We start from the raw sequence: 22,845 nt of genomic DNA, 5'->3' as shown, positions 1-22,845 counted from the left end.
TTCCTCCTCACTAATTTCTGAGTCTCATTTCCTTCCTTCCTACTCCCTTCTCCAAGACCAAAGTGTATAAAAACCAAAATGGTCCTAAAATTAACCTAAAACATACTCATTTTTAGAGCTTTTGTTTGAAACCTGGAAATTTCCTTCAGTAGTGCTTTTATCGTTGTTGTTTATTTTCTGCTAAGTTGGACTCTCTTCCTTCTTTTTATCTAATTTATTTTGTTTAGTTTTCAGTTAGAGACAGGTAGTGGCATTCTAGAGAGGAAAGAAATGTTCTAAGTTTCAAAGTAAGTGTAATGTGGAAGACTGTAAAGGATCTATAGTATGAAGTTACTTAAACTAAAGAAATAAGTTTTTAAAAATAAAATAAACATTTGATCCCAGAAGTAAATTCTCCTCTATCTACTCTGAAAAACTGAGAAGGAAACATGGTATTTTGGTTACTCTAAAGGGGCATATCAAAAGATTTACTCCCTATGCTCTTCCAGGTGTGGCTTAGCAGCAATATTTACACCTACGTGTTTGCTATGTTGAATAATTCATTGTATAGCAAATTCATCTTGAACACACCTAGGGGAACTTAGTGACCAGAACGTAAACTCCAGGAGCTCGAGAGCAGAACCCCACATGGACTCAGCATTCTGATCAGCACCCAAAAGACATGCAGGGCATTCAAAGAATAACATGAAAATAGACCAAAGCTTTTGTATGCAATTTTAGGAAGAAGAATATCACAAAAATTTTTTTTAACAAACAGTGATAAAATATTAATCATAAAAAAATTTGGAATCAGTTAGCTAGAAGAACAGAGACCGTAGTAACATTAATCTTTTAGCTCCATCTTTCTCTTTTTAGTTTCTCTATCCACATAGACTTAGAGTTGTTTGACTTCCACTTAGTTGTTACTCAAAAAGGAACTGAATTTTGACTAAATCTCTCTGAGAAGAGTCCAATATTTAAGCGTCAATTCTTCATTTCTGAAGAAAGACAACACTGACAGCATTATGTATATCCTAGCTTTAGCTTTGTAATTTAAAATACGAACGAAACCACTTTTAGATAAACTCTGTTGATTTACAGATTTGTAGCAGAATTATCTGGGATAATTAACGAAGAATATATTATCATAGTCATATCCCAAAATCACTCAAAGTTTTTTCTAAAAATACTTACTTCTAATGAGTTCACCATCTGAAGGATTTCCCCAAATGGACTGGTCTTGCATCTCTCCATGTGTGAAGTGGCTATTGGTAGCTTGAGTTATATCTTTCTCAGTATTGTCTTTATCACATTTTCCTGAATTAAAAAAGATACATTTAATATAATTGATTTTATATATTTTTCTCTCCTTTTTTAGTATATACATTTTTTGAAATGCTTCCAAGTCTGCCATAATTTAAGGAAATAGAACAGGTATACCTCTATTGCCTGCTGCCTATGTTATTGGCTCAGTAACAGGTATTTACTGAGCACCTACTATCAGCCTGGCATTAAAGAACCAGAGATGTTCATGGTAAAAATAATCTGTTAAGTTTACAGTAGACAAGTAATTTTAACACAGCAAGTGATGTTCCATGATAGAGAAATGTGGAAAGGTTACAGGAAGCATGAAAGTGAGTGAGCCCATGCATGCAGGGGGTTGAGCAGCAGGGAAAGAGGTGAAAGAGAAGAAGCTCTGATGAGTGGTAGAGATGAAAGTCAGCCTGCAGCTGAATGAGGAGTGACTGAGTAGTGAGGAGGTATAGAAAGCAAGTACAGCATTCTCTCTCTAGAAAGTGAAGAAAAAGTCAAGGACTGTGTAATGCATCCTCTGAGAAGGGGGTATTTAGGATGAGAGATTCGCAGGTGGGCTTATGGGTTCTCAGGGAGAAAGCCAACATGTAAGGAAACGTAAAGTCTTTGGGGCGCATAAGTCAAGCCAAAAGCAAACTGGCAACAAGGTAAAATGCATGCTATGAGAGGTCCAGAGCACTAAAAAGGTTCAAAGGAAGAAAAAATACTCATCAGGATTCAGAGATCAAGAAAAGCACTGAAGAAGATGGTACATGTTGGATGGTCTTTAAAAGATTAGTTGGATTTCTAAAAGTCCAGATGGGAGAAAAGTGGAAGAACAGCACGGGCAAACTCCGAAAGCAGACGTTTGGGCAAAGGTTCCAACTCTCTGGACTGTGAAGTACTACGAGTGGCAAATTAGGAGAGAAGACTGTGAAGGTTTGATTAGAGACATTGTGTGGACATTAGAATGCTAAGGTGAGAAATCTGGATGAAATTCAAAAGCAAGAAAGCAAGAAAAATAAGTCAAACTAGCCACTGAAGCTTTATGAAATGCCTTATCAGAACCATGCCTTAGGAAGATTAATAAACTTGTGCACACTTGTGATTCTCAGTTCTGGCTGCACTTTAAATCACTTGGTGAGCTTTTTTTTTTTTTTGTAAGTAGTTTTAGAACTAAAAAAAAACAAAAACAAAAACATATTTCTGGATACCAGAATCAAAGATTCTATTTCAACTGAGGGAGAAGAGGCTGAACTCGGATGATTCCATTGGAGTATGAATACATCTAAGAGGGAGAATACAGCAGGGGAAACTAAAAGAGAGACTTAGCAAAGTCCATATTGAAGTTGATATGAGTTTAATTAACTGGATAACAGATGGAATAGGGAGGAAATGTGAGAAACTAACTAGAGGTTTGTAAAGATTATCAAGGAAGATGGGATTGGATATGACCAAGTTCTCAGTTTGGATTTGACTGGGAGAGGCTAAAAATCAGGAAACCAGTTTATTCTTTTAATAATATATATTTTTGCACAGTAGATGTTTAGGCATTGTGCTAGGTGATGAGGATGCAATGAATTATGAAATGCTGCCCAGACCTTCTTGGAGTTTACAGTCCAGTGGATGAATTAAGTATTGGACATTTGAATTTGCAAGTCAGAAAAAAAGGTTACAGCTAGAAATAGTCATCTTTCTAAACTTGATTTCCAAAGCCATTCAAATTAATGAGCTCACTAAAAGAGTGAATATATTAAGAAATATCAAGAAGAGTACCAAGTACCAAGAAGAGTCCGTACAGTTAGGAAGGAGTTTAGAGAAGTAAGAAAAACTGCATGATGTCAAGCCATGGAAGCAAAGAAAGGAAAGAGATTCAAACAGAAGTTGTTAGTCAACCGCGTTAACATTTCCAGTGGAAGGAAAAAATTTCTGCACATGCAAAAATTTTTCATGTACCATGGGGATTTCACAACAATTAAAAAGTTCTGCCATGAAACAAATTTCAACACATAAAAATAGAGGGACACCCACTTGGGACCGAGTCCAGAGGCTAAGGTCTGTGAACCAAATGGGGTCTTAACTTCCAAGGATTTTTATAAACAAAACCATATTCAAATAGCAGTAAAATATAAATTGAAAATATGCTAAACCAACATGTTCTAGATTTATGTAACATTTACTCAGCATTATCATAGAGAAATGTAATCTTCATGAGATATGTTAGTTTCAATTAAAATCTTTACTTTTTTAAACAACTCCAGAAACCTTTCCACTGCTACAGTCAACTGAAGGTCATTCTGAGATTGTCAATAAAAGAGATTTTTCATAGAAACTCCCTAGTAGACGTGAACTAGCTCATCAGCAGAGTCCTACATACTTGCTGCCATTGTTATGTAGCTGACTGCCGCCAGGTGTCATGCTAGTAGGCTTGATTCAATTAGTAACTTTAATTGAAGCTGAATGAAATTAATTATATAATTTTGAGCTGTTCAAATTTAATTCCATTAAAATTAATTCATGAAACCAAGGCATTATGAAGCATTGCTGACTAAAAGAAAATAGGTATGAATAAAGCCTCTAGACACACTTGACTCATATTTAAATCATGTCCAATATTCGAGTGCTAAACACAGACCCTCTCAACTCTCCATTGAATAAATGAAAATGCCATGTGGTCCATATACACATAGATGTAAAACTATATAACCCACTCTAGGCAAAAAATAAAGTTCTTCCTGCTCTAAATTGTTATTAATGGACAATTTATCACATTTTTAAGAAAGTTTCCTTATCTGTGAAATTCTAGAATTAGGTGATTCCCAGTGTCCATCTCAGGTCAAAAAAGAAAAAACTATCATTCTCTGTTTGATTATATTCAATAAATGTAAATAATATGCAATTACTATTAATTCACTATCCTCAGTCTATTCAACTTTGCTTCTCTTGAAAACTAAATGTCTTGGCTCAAAAGCTGGTCTCAGGGTTTTGCTGTGATCCGCAGCACCCAGCCCAAAGCAAGATTCAGAAAAGGTTCCCAATAAAAAAATTTAAATTGACTTTTGCCAATTCTCCATTTGTATAAACAAAACTTCTGTGACCACTTGGCTGTTCTGTGACTTTCTAATATATGCATGTTATTTTATTAATATAGTCTTACTATTTACTCATTTCAATGAGCTACCCATATGGCAGTCTCATAAATGGTGGGCAGTTACATATTAACACTGAAGAAATGCTCTGAAGAGAGAGCAGGATTTATTGACAGATAATTGTAAGATGGGGATCATGATATCCAAACATGAAACCAACCTTACTAAAGCTTTCAATTGGTTGAGTCAGCCACTACTCATTACAATAACAAAATGGAAGTTTCTAGTAACCAATTTCCATTATCAGAGTAGGTTTTTTGCGTTATTTCTGAAATGAGAAACAGAGAACTCAGCCCTGGTTTAATAAATTTCACTCTGGATAATGGAGGTTTGTAGTTGCAACTCAACTAGTAGGTAGACCTCAAAGACAACCCACAGGCAATCAGTTGATTTCAGTCACATATGAAATCAGTCTGTACCTTTCTATAAGATTTCTATTTACATGTCCTACAGGCATACATCCCCCTCAACCCAAAGCAGCAATTTTCTCTTAAAAGGGGGCCTTCATTATCTCAACAATGCTGTCTTTCTAAGCCAATGGTCCTCTACTTTGGCTCGGGGTTAGAACCGCTGTGCAGCTCTTGAAACGTAAAGATCCACAGGCCCAACCTAAGAGATTTCAACTCAGGTGTGTATGGGGCTGGGGGAGTGATGTCATCATGATATATGGCCAGGCTTGAGGGGCACTATTCTAAGGGAACTCTTATCTTGTACTACACAACTATTTATTTTTAAAAAAAAAACTTAGGTATATCAAATATTGAGATACAGACGTTGCTACTCATCCCCTTGTCACAGTATTCCAAGTACTAGAAAATAGATTTGTATCTAATCATCTAATTAATATAGAGGTATTTATTTCTGTCTCCATGTAAGGATAACTATTAAGAATACAAAATCTGGCTGGGCATGGTGGCTCACGCCTGTAATCCCAGCACTTTCGAAGGCCGAGGTGGGTGGATCACCTGAGGTCAGGAGTTCGAGACTAGCCTGACCAACATGGCAAAACCCCATCTCTACTAAATACAAAAAATTAGCTGGGCATGGTGGCACATTCCTGCAATCTTAGCCACTTGGGAGGCTGAGGCAGGAGAATTGCTTGAATCCAGGAAGACAGAGGTTGCAGTGAGCCAAGATCACGCCACCACGCCACTGCACTCCAGCCTGGGCAACAAGAGCGAAACCCCATTAAAAAAAAAAAAATGAAATCTGAATTATATATAATGCTAATCAATTCTACTAATAATGGGATAAAAGAAATATGTTTTAGATATCAAAATAAAAATTTAAGATGCATTAAAAATAGTACTAGATCAAAGGATAGTTGAACACCACTGGCATCTACTTCCAAACGCTGGCTCCTGAGCATCCTAGTGTGTCTACTCTGGACAAAGAAGTGAGGAAGAACTACTTTCCTTTAGATGAGGAAAAAGGCGAGGTCCCTGGCAACAAATCCTCTCACTGGGAAGACCAAACACACACACATAAACAATCAAGCAACTGCAAAACAGAAGGTAGTGACAACTGCTCCGTCATAATTCTGGCTCAAAGGCTGACCATCTATGTGACTGGGACTCATTGTCTTCATCCTCTTCGTCAGGAAATGAGAGCGTTGAACTGGATGAATGCAGAGGCCTTTCTGGCTCTAAAATTCTGCAAATCTGATTGTTCACAAGAGCTAAACAATAGAGCCAAACTCTCATATACACAACGAAGAGTGTTTAGAATGGAGTAGAGGAAATCATAGAAAAGCCATTGTAGGGCATTGGATTTGAATTAATTCTCAAAGAAAGTGACGAACCTGAATTGAGCAAGAGAAAATGGAAAAACTAAGGGTTCCAAATGATCAATTTAAATACAATATGTCCTACTCAGAAATGACTATCTATCTTACAGAATCAATACCCTTTATTTTCCTGTTTCTAAAGAAGGGCATGAATGGTAAGAAACAATCTTCTCCATCTCAATTCTTCCTGTTGAAGGAGAATGAAAAATATTCAGGTAAATAGAATTTCCATTTAATTTAAAATTCTATAATATTTTACCTAGTTGGCATTGTCTAAATTTAAAACTTGGTAGTTTTGCTTGTCTCCAACAGTTGGGGAATAAAATAATAAGATGGTGATTAGCAAGAGAGAAAAATCTAAGAGCATTAATAATAAATTAGATAATAACATATAAAATATGATATATGCCATATAATAGCCACTCAACTAATATGTTTGTTACATAAGTTTTAAAAAAATAAAAATTTTCTTTGTTGAAAGAATAATCAATGTTTGCAATTACAATATTAATGGTTTTCAAAGGACTTAAATATATAATATTTATTTGATCTTCATAACCATCAACAACGCAATAAAGAAAAAAACTTAGCTCAGTTTTACTGAGAGAAAACAGTCTCAGAGATAGATATTCAGTTGGAAACAAGATGATAAAATCCTCTGCAGCTCAGCTAGTTTCACATCCCACCCAGTGTAGAAAGGTCTATTGCAATACTCAGCCCTTCTCCAAAATTTCAAGGATTGCTACTTCACAAGGGAACAACTTTTATTCTTGGTCAGGTTGGTGCACTAACAAGTTATTCTTTTTTTTTTTTTTAACGTAAATCTGCTATCAAGTCATTTATAACTACTCTTAGTTCTGCCCTTTGTAGGTAGAAATGTACGCTTTACCTTTTCTATAAGACAACTGTTCAAACTATTGAAGAGGGATATTTTTCCAACAATTTATAATCAAGCAATAATATTATCTCCATAACTGAATGCTTTTAACTAAAAATATTATAGTAACAGAAGAACCTGAGAATGTTGCTTCAAATTTCTGTACATGCCACAGTTTTCCAAAAAAATTGGGGGCAATATTGCCACTTAAAAGTCCAAATACTTGAAGCCTTCCTGACAAATAAAATGATTCTCATTAGTGTCTCTGGGACAGAAGGACTCTCACCAAATTTACTCTGCACTAGAGAAGCATTTAAAAGCAAAGGATCTAAAATCAAGATGCCTGGGTCCACCACTAATGATGTGGATCCTGGGCAAGTTACTCTTTGTCAGATTCTTCAACTTTAAATGGGAATAACAACAGTCTCTACCTCGTAAGGTGGATGTGGAAATAAATGAAATCAAGCCAGGAAAGCACAGTGTCTGATATAGAATAAGAGCTCATTCACACTGGCTATTATTATTACATTAAATGTTATTGCAATAAGCACCTTTTTAAAACATGCTATAAATAAATCATAAGGAGGCTGGTAAGGGCGGTATCCATTCAGTGATCTCTATATGAAAAACCAGACAATAAGTATGTTTCTAGACTGAATACAAGGAAAAGTATTATTTCCTCTGAGTAGCTGTATGTTATTTTTTTTTCCTTATAGACAACGAAAAGTATATCCCCCAAAAGTTTTCTTTTGAAAGCACATCTACATTCAAAATTGAATAACTGTGTTTGACCCCACAGCCTATACCTATATATTCTGATTTCCCCAGACTTGGGTTTCCTAGTCGACTTATATTTACCGTTACTCTGTTTTAATCCTTTTTAAAAAGTATTCTTATAAGCCACCTCAAATATTCTACTGAACCAGGCAGAGGTGTGTGTAAACTCACAAACCAAAAAAACAAAAACAAAAAAGAAAAATACATTTTCTACTTGTTACCCATACTTTATTTGCTTACTTCAAGAAAGACTAATACAAATTATGTTGCTTGGCAGGAATCTTCATAAAACCTCATAAAACTTAATCAGTGTAAAATATACTTATATTCTTATAAAAAGGAGTATAACTAGTTCTCTTTGTGTTTAAATTTTGAGACTTTTGCATGTTAGCTCTCATACACTTCAATTAAATATTTGATGATAATCTATGACAGAGCATTTATAATCTGCATATTATGTATATTGTTATTGCTGATATGCAATTTATATTCATACCTCCCTTATATATAACAAACTTGCTTTAAACAATTTCATATTTACTTTTCCATTAAAAAACCAGCATTATTACAGATGATCAATATGTATTCTAGTTTATGAAATTTCAAGTAATCTGAGACTAAAATCTCTGGGAAAAGTAACAAAAAAAATCTAGGTCTGTATTTTCCCAGCAGTTCAGAATAATGTGGAAATTCTGCTAATGTTTCCCAACTGTAACCTTTAAAAAACCAAAGATAAGGCAGCTTTCAGGAAGACCTGAGGCTCTGGAATTTTACTTCTTCATTGATCCAAAAAAAAAAAAACAAAAAAACCCTCAAGCCTAATGACCTTCAAGGAACATTGCAAAACCAACCTGCTTTGCCTAACATTCTAAAATGGATTAAAAACGCATTGTCCAAAAATACACATTAAGATAACCAAAGCATTTAAATAGATGAGTGAACATATGCATAAAACTTCAAGATTGTGCAAACACAAGGAAGTTATATAATCATACATTATAAATGTTTGTTGAGTAAATCAAATGCTAAAATCAACGTAATTTAATTAATTCATTGTTATGTTATCAGTATTTTGAAAAGTAATAAGACTTCTGAGCAAGATCTAAAATATATTCATTTGAAGGGCTTCTTATGTATTTAGAAGCTTATGGTATATTTAGACCCAAAAGAATGGTGGGAAAATGATATTGACTAAATCACTTTGTAGGTTTGGGATAGGTAAAAGGAATAGAATATGTACACAGCAAATTGGAAAACAAATTACAAAATTATATGAAAATCCGATTGAGTATAAATATGCAAAGGAATAGTTACAAAGTGCAGCAATCATTTAAAATATATCTCAATAAATCAGGGCTCTAACTTCATGAAGGGAGAAGGAAGACTCCTGTACTTTCCACTTAAGAAAATAAGCGCTTGGATAACAGCAATCTGATATGAGGAACCAGGACACATCTCAGTTGTCTTAGTCTCTTGCACCTTTTTCATCTAAACTTACTGTACCTTACCCTAAAAATAAACGTTTAGGATGATTGACCTTGAGGCACAGCAAACTCCTTCCTTCTCGCATACAGTTTCAGTTATGTTTATTCAGCCAAACAGTATGTTCATACTAAAGCCAAACATTCATAGGCTTATGAAATCTGGAGTTAGATGTGCTCTCAGAGGTCCCTCTGACAAGCTGATAAAATAAATTCAGATGAAAACATTCGACATCCAACATTCCCAAGAACAGGCCAAGGACTGTAGGTATGAATACTTACAGGGATAGAGAAACAGCCTCAGAAAATAGCTTACTCCACTTTCGGAGTTTTAATTATTCGGACCATCCTCACATTTGGCTAAAATCTACTTCCCTAAAATTTTCACTGATTCATCACATTTTGCTTTTTGCAAAATCAAAGTAAAAAAATCAAAGTCTAATCTTCTCTCCATGTGACAGTGCCATATTAGAAAGTATCTCATGTTCTTCTATCTTCTCTGTGCTAAATATGCTCAGTTGATTCAATGGCTTTTCAGAGGCATCACATTCTAATCACTCTTATAGACACAATAGCCTTCTTAATCTTGTCGAGAAAACTATCATGAAAGAGGTTGTCTGATTGCCAAAATCCAGAGACAACATATCTATAGCAGGTCCCTTAACTGGCAGTCTATTAACTCCATTATAAAAAGGAATGGAGGCTGGGCACAGTGGCTCACACCTGTAATCCCAGCACTTTGAGAGGCCAAGGCAGGCGGATCACAAGGTCAGGAATTCGAGACCAGCCTGACCAACATGGTGAAACCCCGTCTCTACTAAAATTACAAAAATTAGCTGGGCATGGTGGCGCATGCCTGTAATCCCAGCTACTCAGGAGGCTGAGGCAGGAGAATCGCTTGAACCTGGGAGGCGGAGGTTGCAGTGAGCCGAGATCACGCCATTGCACTCCAGCCTGCGTGACAGAGTGAGACTCCATCTCAAAAGGAAAAAAAAAAAAAAAAGAATGGAAGACTCTATCATCTTCCCCTTTTTAAATGATGATTCACACCCATCTTTAGTCTTTCAGCATGATAACTTGCATATGCACCACAGTTTTAAAAACCTTTCTGTTACCTCTCAGTTACACAAGAGTTATTTTGTGAAGAACATTTTTAGTCTCAAGCTCTCTAGTTAAGCAAAGAACGCTTACTTGGCACTATTACAAGAATGAAGGCTAGTGGAAATCAAAAGTGAATCAAAGGGGATTGTTTAATCTGTAAGAGCATTTCAGAGTTATGCTTTGAGTCTGATATTGAATTAAATAAATAGAGGACAGAGAAGAGCCTTTCAAATAGTGGCGAAGGCACAAATAAGATAATTGTAAGTGAATTTGAAGTATACTGAAATTGATTTCTGGGACTTCAGAATGGTAGATATGGAATTGAAATCAGAAGGTGTGTCGTCCCTCAATTTTCATAAAGCCCAAATCAGAAACTTACAAAACTTCACTAACTCAGCCTCTCAATTTCTGGGTCCTCCCCACCCTTGCTGTAGAGCAATGAGTTCTTCGGATTCTCCTCTAAGACCACAACCTATACTCTTTTGGCTTTACCGTCTTTGCAGTTTCATCAACTTCCACAGTTTCCGTAAATTGCAAGGAGATAACTTGTAGATCCATTTTACTAGCCCTGACACCTATACTGAGCTACAGATTTGAAGTTTTAACTCTACATAAATATATCTTTAGCAACTCAGACTCAACATCTCCCAAAATTCATCACCACTTTTCTTCTCTTCCTGCCTGTTTCTATAATTGTTGTCTGTGTCTTAGTTAATAGTAGTTACAGAATCACCTTCAACTCTTTATTTTCTTTTTATGTCACCTATTCCAAAATAATCAATTACCAGATCCTGCTAGTAACAACTCCCCAATTTCTCACAAATCTATACTTTCTTTTCCACACCCACTACCAGTGCCTCAGTCTCTTTACCCTCCAACCAAAAATACTTTCCTAACACCAAGATTAAATATGTTACTCCTTAGCTGAAGTATGAATTATATCCGTTTTGCATATTGGTGAAAAACTGATAGAGTTATTTGAACATAGATATTTTAGAATATTTTATATTGTAAACTCCTATACTTTCCCACGCTTAATAATTTTATCTTGTATCCCCATGAGAAATAAATAGTACAACCTCTCAGATCTTATGTATTGCCTGAGTAATGAAAGAAATAAGAACTATGTTTATAGAGACCCAAAAGCAGCATCTGCATTTACAAACACCCGAAAGATCAGGGCTGATTCGCCTTGAAAAAGAGTAGGAGGACTATGCCTCGGAGTGGCAAAAGTAAAGAGAGGAAGCTGGTTCCTTCATACTCTGCCACCTAGTTTCAGAGAGCCTGTCACCTGCTCGACCACAAGGTACCTTAGTTTCAAGGCTCAACATGGCATAATTCTCACCAAAAAACCCTACAAACGGTATATTCTTCAACTATGGTCACTAGCAGTCCAACTTAGACAAAACTGATTCCTTCTCACCATCCTGAAATCCTCTCTCAACCTCTAAATTTACCTGCTCCAGGATGATACCAGTTAGTTGGCATCTGGCCATAAATTAATCTGTCACATGGCTGTTATTTTAATCTTGAATTGATATTTCAGTAAGAGATTGAAATTTAATTTGGTAAACATTTGTGTCTCATCCTTTCTCATCCTGTTGAGAAATTCCTTGTGGGCAAAACTATACATTCTTAATCTTCACAGGACCTTGTAGGCACACCGAAAAATATTTGTGGGCAGGGTTTTCCCCTTCAAATTTCTCCATAGTGAAATATATGTGCTAGCATAAAAATTAATTTCAGACTTTATTCCTGAAACTACCAAAAATTGGGCATAAAAGCACATGTATATGAATCATCTCACTTGAGATCATGTGGGTGTGAATCTGAAAACAGAAGTAGACTGTAAGTAAAAACCACAAACGAAATTAAATTCATGTTAAAATAACTCTTCTCATAGTTTCTACTTAGCAAACTCTAAGTGATTAGAAGAAGAATCTATAAAATATAACTAGACTTCAAAAACTTAAGGTTAAAAAGCTTTCCTCCTTCAGGACATGTAGGCTAATGTAAAAAGAAGATATTAAAAGTTTAAGTAACTTCAATAAAGTGTTACTGGAAAGACAAAGAGAGAGAGAGAGGGAGGAGGAAAAGGGGAGGGAGGGAGAGAGAGATCAAGTATCTAAAATACTGGTGCATGTACATAGCACTGATTAAGACAGAAGGGCTGCAGCAACTTTCTTTAATCTACTCCAATGAATCACTGAAGTTAAACTGTCCAAAATCTAGAATCTAGTCAGTACAGAATGTATTCTCTTAATAAAAACTGAATGCTTTTAGAAGTAGAAACATAGAAATCACTTGATTTATCCTCTGCCTTTGTACAAGAAAATACTTACATTGTCTCAGAAAGATAATCTGGTTGAATTTTTTTGATCTGTTTCATGTGTTGTTGTTCTAAATAATTTTGTATTTGCATATGGCCTAACTTAGGTTGTGTCAATTGATGTTTCCTTATTACTCCCAAACCTTTTATTATTATAGAAACATAATCCAATAAAATAATTGCACACTGTTATTAGGCCTTCTTTCCATGAAATCATCTCAACAGGATCCAGGAAACGAGGTTCAAAGAAACAGGAAAAGCCTTTACACACCCAAAAATTCCACAGCTTCCCTCATAGCCATGTAAAGGTCACTGAATCATATATATTAAATCCTCATATGTGAACTGACCAAACAAAGCAACAGCCATAATTTTTTTTCTCACCAGAGGTCTTAGCCTGTCAATTGCATTTCTGGTCTCTGGATTCTCTTCCCAGCCTGGAATACAAGACCAGTTAACATAAACACTTCCCACACATGCGTGATACGCATCCCTTGTCACTTGTCATCCTCTCATCACTTCTACCCTGCCAACCTCCAACCCTATGCTAATTGCAAAATCCATTCTATCTGCTTCCCTTCCCAAGCTCCTGCATGCTCCCTGGCTGAGAAAGACAATCAACAATGCTGATCACTTCCACTAAGAATTCATGCCATTCAGTCCTAGTTAATCTCTTTGTGTTACCCAGCAGGCATTTTATTTGCCCCAGATTGTCTACCTCTTTAATTCTTCCCTCTTCCAAATTGTTTCCAGACATCTCAAACTTCTTGATTCATCCTAACCTCCTTTGCTCTCAGAAAATGTTACCATTTACTTTGCTGAGATCTAGGCCCTCAATATTCATTTTCACATCAAATTTTCTCTAGATTATCACCTATCCTTTTCTCCCACCTCCATCTCAAAGAGGAATATTCCCAACTTTCCAAAGACTGGTCCCTTCATCCCATTCCATCCCAGAATTTTTATCTTTCCCTTACAAACACCTACTGCACCACTTCCTCCATCTCCTTTCATCTTCATTTTCTCTCTATCTTCTGGCTTTCTTCTCATTAGTGCACAGTGAGTGTATTCAATCCACCCATCCAAGCAAGAGAAGTCTTCCATGCACCCTGTTTCTCTTAAACAAACCAAAACTCTTTTCCTCTTTTGTATCCACCAAATATTCAATGCTCCTGTGACTAAGAAGACTCAACAGCTCCTCCTAGGTTTCCACTCAGGCTCCAAAGCAAACTTATGGATTACTTTAAATTTCTACTTTTCCACCATCTCCCATATAAACTATTTTACCCAACCACTGGCTAGGCAAGAAAACTATCATTAAAGAGGTTGTCTGATTGCCAAAATCCAGAGACACCATATCTATAGCAGGTCCCTTAACTGGCAGTCTGTTAACTCCATTATAAAAAGGAATGGAAGCTGGGCACAGTGGCTCAAGCCTGTAATCCCAGAACTTTGGGAGGCTGAGGCAGAGGGATCACAAGGTCAAGAGTTGGAGACCAACCTGGCCAATATGGTGAAACCTGTCTCTACTAAAACATACAAAAAATTAGCCAGGTTTGGTGGCACGTGCCTGTAGTCCCAACTACCCAGGAGGCTGAGGCAGAAGAATCGCTTGAACCCGGGAGGTGGAAGTTGCAGTGAGCCGAGATTGTGCCACTACACTCCAGCCTGGGCAACAGGGTAAGAATCCATCTCAAAATATATAGATAGATCATAGATAGATAGATAGATAGATCGATCTATATTTATCTATATATCTATATCTATATTTTTTACCCAACCATATCAATTCATCAAAATGTGGACACTGTGCTTGGTCTCAGGAGTTTCAAAGATGAATAAGTAAAAATCTATTCCCTCTGGGGTTCTCACAGCTAAGTAAAGTTCTATCCTATTTTTGCTATTGTTTTTAAATCAATTTCCTCAATTTTACTTCTAGTAGTGCCGCCCTAAGTCCTCTAATCTTTTGTCAGCCTATTATAATCACTGCCTCCACTCTTGCTTCTTCCTCCAAAACCATTCTATGAACTGTCACCAGAACAGTTTTCCTAAAAACACAAGTGGTTCCTGTCCTTTTCTTCTTAAGAGACTTCAGTGGTCACCAACTCCTACAGAAGAGATATGCAAGCTCCTCAGCAAGAGAATCAGGGCCCTCCTGAAACTGACTTTAGGCTATCTTGTTCTCCGACCCTTCATACAACCCCAACAATGGTCTTGGTGAAGTACCCAATATTCTGTAATCATCTCCCCCAAGCCTTGTTTGCTACCACGTATCTCCACAGAACTGAGTCCTACAACCATGCTATGCTTCCTGGTCCAACTCAAATCAAAACTTTTCTTGAGGCTTTTCCAAATCCCCTACTAGAGATATTTTCTCTCGCCCACGTTCTGCCATCACAGTTTCTTTGTGCCTCTACTATGGCATTGATTTCCTTAACATGCCAGCCACAGGCTCAGCATGTACCATGCTATTCCTTAGAACTTTTTTTTTCACACTTCTTAACTCAAACAGTTCAACCTCTCCAAATGCTTTCTTAAATTTACAGATATATCTTCTTTAATCACTTCCTTCCTCCCTTTTTAGTTATTTCCCAGTTACATCCTTCTCTTACTCATTTGGTTCTTTTTCTTAACAAAGGGAAAATGAATATGCCCAGCTGATAAGCCCTCCACTTGTATAACTAAAATCATAAAATGTACATTAGTTCCTTTAGACATAAAAAGTTAGAAGTATAAGTTCTAAGATTCATTTTCTAAATTGAAAATGTTCCCAAATCCTCTTTCAAATCTACATGCCCTTCTACATTTTTCTAATTAAGCCTGTCCTTCCTCAAGCATCTGTATTCAAAAAGTGTTTTAAACCAATTTCTATTCAGTTTAATTTTATTCTTGGTTATTTGTATTTGCTGCCAGTTTTATAATAGTATGTTTTCTGTGAGTTATCATTATAAGCACACAAAATTTAATAAAACTTAATTCTAACAATCTTTTAATATTTATTAGGGAACTAAATATAATTTATCCCTCTGTTTCTATGAGAAAGTAGAATCCAGGCTCCAAAAGTCCAATTTACAATGGAACACAACTCATGTGAAAACTGGAGATTTCTTTCCTTGTTTTGCCATATGTTGGAGTCTCCAAAGTGTAGGGTAGCAAGAATATCTACTGAGATAGTGAAATAAAGTATTAAAATTCTATTTATTTAGTCTCTCATCCTTATTAATTTTTACTTTTGCATTTCTTTTATAATGTTAAAAATATATTTGTATTATAGTGCATATAATTATGAAAATAAATAAGCTTTTTTGAGGATGACTATGCAGCAGTATTTTGAGGATGAATTGAAGCATATGATAAAAAATCTTAGAGAGGATTATTAGAGAGTTTACATGGAGTGATAACAATTTAAACTTTGAAACTTGAAAAGGTGAACTTTTAAAAAGCTTTCTGAAGTCTTTCCCTCCAAAAAAAAAAGGACTGTTTTTAAAAGTCTATCACTATAACACATCCTTTCAGAGATTAAAGTCTGTAAAAACAATGATTCTCAACTAGAGTTAAGGAGCACCTGGAGCTTGATTAAAATGCAGATTCTTGGCTCTTACATCCAGAGATCCTAATTCTATAAGTCTGGGATGAAACCAAAAACGTCAGTTGCCTCAAGGATAGCAGAGTTTCTCAATCTCAACATTACTGGTGATTCTTTCTTGTAAAGGTTGTCCTATCCTATGCATTACAGAACGTTCAGGAGTGTCCCTGACCTCCACTCACTAGATGCTAGTAGCACCCCCATTACGACCACCAAACATGCCTCTAGATATTGCCAAATGTATCCTGAAGAGCAAAATTGTCCCCAGTAGAGAACCAGGATTAGAAGCTGTTCAAAGATGACACATTTTGTGAAATGCCATCCTTAAGCAAAAGGATAAAATAATATGATAAAAATAGAAGAATACAGGTATGTACAAGTATACATTATATACACTGAAATAAACTGGCTTCCCAAAAAGAAAATCTGATTAGCCTCTATAAACTACTGACAACTCAACTGAGCTTCTAAATCAAAGCTCTTCTTATGTAATTTCAACTTGATTTTCTCCCCAGCTTCTATTTTAGATTATTTTTAATTAACTTCACCGGCATTTTGCATCCTGCTAAGAAAAGTCCGCCTAATAGTCTCAGAGGACTCTCCCAAGAGAGAAAAGTGCATTAAATCACACATTATCACATTAAAGTATATTCCAGCACTCAGAGTCCAACGGTCTACATCTTGACAAATGCAATGTCTTGGGGGGTTGGGGGAAAGATACAGGGATGGGAACAAGCTCAAGTGATTCACAATATCCCAAGCCTATTGTCAATGCATCCAGCCCTATAAAAAAGTTGAACTGATTCTCTACTTCAACTGCATTTATCACAATGACATACAATTTATGTTATAATTTGTGCTTTTACCCTGATTTCTTGCTACTGACTGTGTATGAGACCTTGGGCAAGTCACTTAAATTCCTTGGACATCCTTTCCCTTATCTAAAAAATGAACAGGTTGGATTAAATTATTTCTAAAGACCCCTCTAGTTACAAATCCCAAACTTATGAAAGAAGCACTTAATTCAAAGGCTCTTTGGATTATAGGAGTTCTAGTAACCATTGCACCAATGGGCAAATACCCACATTTTCAATGTTGTTCCATAACACGAATTTTAAAATGTTTAATCAAGCCAGGACAAATGGCAATTACAGGGACCACACAAACAAGATCCATTATCTCTTAAAATAAAGTATAACTGAAATGGCTTTTCACCTATCAAGACATGTATACAAGTACTTTGCATGAGAAAGTAATCAATATTTCACAAGGTAGTAACAAATAAGAATATAGCTTTAAATTACATGTTTACTTTCTATTTTCTGTATGAGAGATCACAAATTAGCTGCTCAGAGGCCACATCCAGCCTACAGTTGTGGTTGTTTTGTTTGGCCTGGACAAAATTTGTGTTTAATTAGTTGCAAACTCTTAAAAACGGAGAGATGATACATAAAACTCTGGATTTCCAGTATCACTTGAAATATCTGAAGATACTAACCCACATGGCAACAATTAGCTAAAACTGAAGAATGTTGTTTCCTGGCCGATGAGCTCTCCAGTTCCCCAAAATCCCCATTGCACCATACTGTCTGACATCTATCCTGGTTCCCTCTTACAGCGTGGAGCATGTAAGCTTATGTCCCTGCTCTGTAACTATTTTCAAAACACATGGGAAAGATTTGTAATGTTTTTTAATGCTTTCAAAACAATAGAAAGGCTTGTAGAACCACAACAAAAAGGTAGAAATTTTAAGGAGGAAGAGTATGCTCTCAATATGGACAACCTTTCTAATTCTTAATGCTAATACTAGAATGGGCTGCACTACAGGTTTTTAACAAAACACCTAAAAGGATGTAGAATTGAATTTTAGACTTGATGTGGAGTTCAGATTAGAGAATCCCCAAAATTACTTTCAACTGTAATGTTCCATGCCCTTGGTTAAGAGTATGGATAGCTCATCACAATATAGTATAGTAATAAATGTAGAGCTTGTAATGTCATTATTTACCTATATATATATATTTAACTTTGCAGGGTTAGACTTGATCATATCCTTCACGTTCCTGAAATAATATTTTTTTCTGTTAATTTGTATTTAAAATTCCACTTTTCTTACTGACTTTAATATAAAGAATTTAAAAATTAGGTTTCTGTTAACCAAGCAGCCATATCCTACTGTAGAATTATTAAGCTATTCTTCAGAAAGGATGATAAAGAATCCAAGGACAGAAGTAAGAGGATAAAAGAACTTGAGAAAGGGCTTAAGAGTAGAGTGGCCTTCGAACAAAGCTTCTTCACAAATGTCTTTATCAATAAAACCAACCTAACCAAGCTTCCCTTGAAGCTTTCCTCTACCCATTTGCTCTAAGAATTTCTTTCTTTAAATACACCTTATGACATCTGCCTGTTTAAGACATAATATTTTAACAAGATTCTGCAGATTCTCTTTTTAAAAATCAACTTTATATTTAAATTAAACTGATCCCTATTTAAAGAAAGTTTTGGATCAAAGTTAAACTAATAATAATAAAAATGTATAACTATGTTGCTAAAGCTAAGGCAATTTTCAGGTAAAATATAACCCAAGAGTTTCTACACCGATAATGTGTGTTGTATCCAACAAATGTGCTACTTCAGGCCACTCTAGATGCTTGGGTTCTTAAGTTCAGATCACATGACACCATCCAGCATCCTAATGCACAGGTACCTTAAGTACCACTGCACATTCTCCCAGATGATTTTAAAAATGCAAACTATTAAAGTTGGATATTGTAGATATTAGCTATTTTCAGGTCAAATTATTTTCTTTGGGTGTTTGGTGTTGATTTTTGACATAAGCCTGGTTTAACAATAGTGATTAGCAGCTCAAGTGTGAGCATAAACAGCCCACCAGTGAGTCAATATGACTACTAAGGGCATGCCTAATGACAGGAAAATGATTGTGCTGACAATACAAGGTGGAGAACACGGGCTGTTCTCAGAAAACATATGTTTATCATTCTAGTTCTCTGATTTTCTGCAGTTAATCATTTTTATTTTCTCTGTTTAGAAAGCTGAGTCACTCATTTAGAGGCAAAAAATAATGATAAATGTAATTCAGTTTAACAGCCCTGGGTGCCAGAAGATTTTAATTTAACCACAGATGTTTTCTGCTTTTACCTATTGTAGCTTGAAAGTTAACTCCTTCCCCAATTTTTGCTGCCTTAAAAAAAAATCCCTAAGATTCACTACATTAGTACAAGTGGGAAATAAAGCTATCAGTTTATGCCTAAAATCGGGGTTATATTGTAGGTTTTTGAGCACTGGAAAAATTGCTTAGTTCTGATATATCAGTGACAGAATTCTTTAGCTCAAAACCATCCTTAGAGTAAAACGCATTAAAAGTTTAAGAACCTTCCTCTCTGTCACCAGTGGAAACCTGAAGTATATTGCCTTCAAGAGAAGAAAGGTTCAACTCGTTTAGAAGCTTGTTATGGAAGTTTCCCAGACACAAGAGTATTTTATAGGCTGTGTGTGTTTACACTTTGGAAGAACACAAAGAAGCTAATTCATTCTTGGAAAGTGTTTCTTATAAACCTTGTTTATTTCAAAACAAACCAGTTATTGAAAACATGCATAAGCCATTCCAAAGCTATTGGTCACAGAAACCTGAATTATCAACTGGGTCGTAGAGGAGCCAACAAGAAACAGAAAGATGAAATGGAGTGAGTGCATGCTTGTTCAGACAGCTGCGGCAGTCCTGGCTCTGCTGAAGAGACCTAGAGGAGAAGCGCTTCAGAACCTACACATTGAGTCTTAGGCCCAAACATGCATATGCTTAAGAAAAAAGCAATCCTGTCATCCTGTTTCTTCGCAACCAAAGGAAGGGGGAGTGGAGGGACCAACGGTTCCCGCCCTCTTACCCGGTTGTTGATCTAGGGCAAGGATCCTGAAGAACTTGCCTGAGTAACGCGAACTGTGCAAAAGTTCTCAACTACGAGTGGGAGCCCCTCCTCACAGCACTCCCCCCACCCCTATCTGTACACTTGTGAGCAAACTGAAAAATGCAACAATGACAAAGAAGCTTGCCACTTGCAAGCGCGCACTCACCCTGGGCTGTGGAGCCCAGCCGGCCGCCGCCCGCCTCGGCCGCGCGCTGCGGCCCCACGGGCCCGGGAGCGAGGGCTTCGCCCGCGCCGGACATGGGCCGCTCCGCCGAGCCCGCGCCGCGCCGCTGCGGTTTAGCTCGCCGCCCGGCAGGGCGCACGGAGGAAGGGCTGTGAGGTGCTGGGTGCAGGGAACTGACTGCTTCTGGCGGAAAAATATACAAAAATTAAAAAAAAATGTTTTTAGAGAAGAGCACACCACCCCTGCGGGACGTTCCCTCCCCCTCCACTTCCCTCCCTCAAACTCCACCCCGGGGAAGTTTTGATTTGAAACTAGCGAGGAAAACTGTTACAGCGCAAGTTGACAGCGGCGGGGTCCCGGGGGTCCGAGGTGGACCCAGCGGGGAGGGGCTGGAAAGAGAGATTGGGTTTGGGAGAACCCCGGGGATGGGGATCAAACCCCTTCTCTTCCCCGCCCGGAGACCACCACCTACCTCCGCATCCCACCCTAGTCGCTCCAAGCCCCTTCCTCCTCCTCCTCCTCTTCCGCCCCGGAAAGTTAGCGAGGCTCCGGCAGCGGCCGCATTTTCGCCCCGGTGGCCTGACGACGGCGGCGGCCGCCCCTGCGCGTCCCTCCCGCCTCCCTCCGGCTCAGACCAGACGCCGCAGTGGCGGCAACTGCGGCAGCGGTGGCGGCTCTGACTCCGCGCACTCCGCCCCCTCTTTCCAGCCAGCTCACTCCAGCCGGCTCCCCTGCGAGGGGGCCTTCCCCCTCTCTGCCTCTCTTTCCCCCCTTCCAGTCCTACAATCCTGAAACACTTCTCCCTCTGTTGCTCCTTTTCATCACATCCGGATCGGGAAGGCCTCGAACTCTTGGCTAGCGGCCCCGATGCTGGGAGCGGCGCGACCCGGGCTCGGCCGCGCGATCCCTCGCGCCCTGCGCTGTCTGGGTCAGGAGGCCAGAGCCGGCCTGGGCTGGCGCGGGCTCCCCACCCGGGCGCTGAGCCCTCCCGGGGCTGGGAAAGGGGAGTGAATGGGCAGGTCCCTGGCTGCCCAGACGTCCCCCCACCTCGCCCAAAAAGTCACCTCATCCCTTCTCCTTACTCCTGCCCCCAGACCGACGGAGGCTTTGGGAATATCCTGAGGAAAACCTTTAGGGTGGACAAGGAAAAAAGAAAACACAGTATCGAACTTTCCTGGTGGGATAGAGAAAGTGTGCGTTTGAAACCTTGACCCCTCGGTTGAACGTTTACTCACTTCATCTCTGGCTCCTAAATTACTCTTCGGTCAAACAGGATTCCTGATCAGGTAAAACCAGTTGCAGATGCGCGAATCCGCTGGAGGCATCCAGGCAAACAAGGTTGGCACCCTTGCGGATGCCATGGTACTGGCCCCAGCCTGGCCTATGGCAAGCTGAATGCCTCACTGGATCAGTGGCAACTGAGGGGAGATAAACTTGTGGTCGGAAGTAAAAAAGCTGATCAACTTTCCGTTTATAAATGAGACATTCTGATTGTAGCTTAATCTGATGAGCCGAGAATAGCAAGTGTAAAGTAATTTACAGATATATAGTACTTTAATGGTATACTCAGATAACTTTTGCTCTTTTATTTCATTGTGAGTGAAATCCAGCATTCATTTGTAGAAAGCTAGAACGAACTCATTCTTCGATTCTCTTGGACAAGCGAGGAATCACAGTAACGTTATCAAAATTGAAGAAAATGTACATTGGATTCACTGTCTTTCTAGGTGCATCATTAATAATATCCCAGAAGTTTCATTTTTTCAAAAAGTTCATTGGAATTTATTCCAATTGATTACAAAGGTTTACTTGTTACCTATGAACAGACAGTGCATTCTAACTTGATTTCAATGATTGTAAAAAAGCCAGCCTTTGGCCAGGAGTGGTGGCTCACGCCTGTAATCCCAGCACTTTGGGAGGCCGAGGCGGGTGGATTACCTGAGGTCAAGAGTTCGAGACCAGCCTGGCCAACATGGTGAAACCCAATCTCTACTAAAAATACAAATATTAGCTGGGCATTGTGGCAGGTGCCAGTAATTCTAGCTACTGGGAGGCTAATGCAGGAGAATCGCTTGAACCCAGGAGGCAAAGGTTGCAGTGAAAAAAAATTGTGCCATTGCACTCCAGCCTGGGCGACAAGAGCAAGACTCCATTAAAAAAAAAAAAAAAAAAAAAAAAAAACAGCCTTCAAAGTTGCTGATGACAGTCATTCAGACCATTCTCCCCAAAAAGACAAATGACATTTTGCCCCATGACACATAATTAACATTTTTTTTTCATTTGGAGATTTCAGAAATGGTATGAATTCAAGTGCATTACCTCTCTTGAAAACTTGTCTAGGAGCCTGGACTGTTTGGAATTTGTTTGATGGAAGCAGATC

At 37.9% G+C, this 22,845-nt stretch overlaps 1 protein-coding gene across 1 annotated transcript in view; it reads right to left on the bottom strand.

The window, feature by feature from the left end:
• Positions 1-21,052, bottom strand: part of MDFIC (MyoD family inhibitor domain containing) — a 99,364-nt gene extending 78,312 nt beyond the window's left edge. The window contains exons 1-3 of the mRNA XM_063726147.1: positions 20,938-21,052; positions 20,448-20,645; positions 1,174-1,296 (exon numbers count right to left, since the gene is read on the bottom strand). Of these exons, the coding sequence (XP_063582217.1) occupies positions 1,174-1,296; positions 20,448-20,541 (217 nt within the window). The 5' untranslated portion in view covers positions 20,542-20,645; positions 20,938-21,052. The remainder of the gene's footprint in view (positions 1-1,173; positions 1,297-20,447; positions 20,646-20,937) is intronic.
• Positions 21,053-22,845: the final 1,793 nt, after the last annotated feature.

Source organism: Pongo abelii, chromosome 6, assembly GCF_028885655.2.
Source record: "Pongo abelii isolate AG06213 chromosome 6, NHGRI_mPonAbe1-v2.0_pri, whole genome shotgun sequence".
NCBI lineage: Eukaryota > Metazoa > Chordata > Mammalia > Primates > Hominidae > Pongo > Pongo abelii.
Note: the sequence above shows the minus strand (reverse complement) of the source record. Positions and strands in the feature narration are given on the sequence as shown.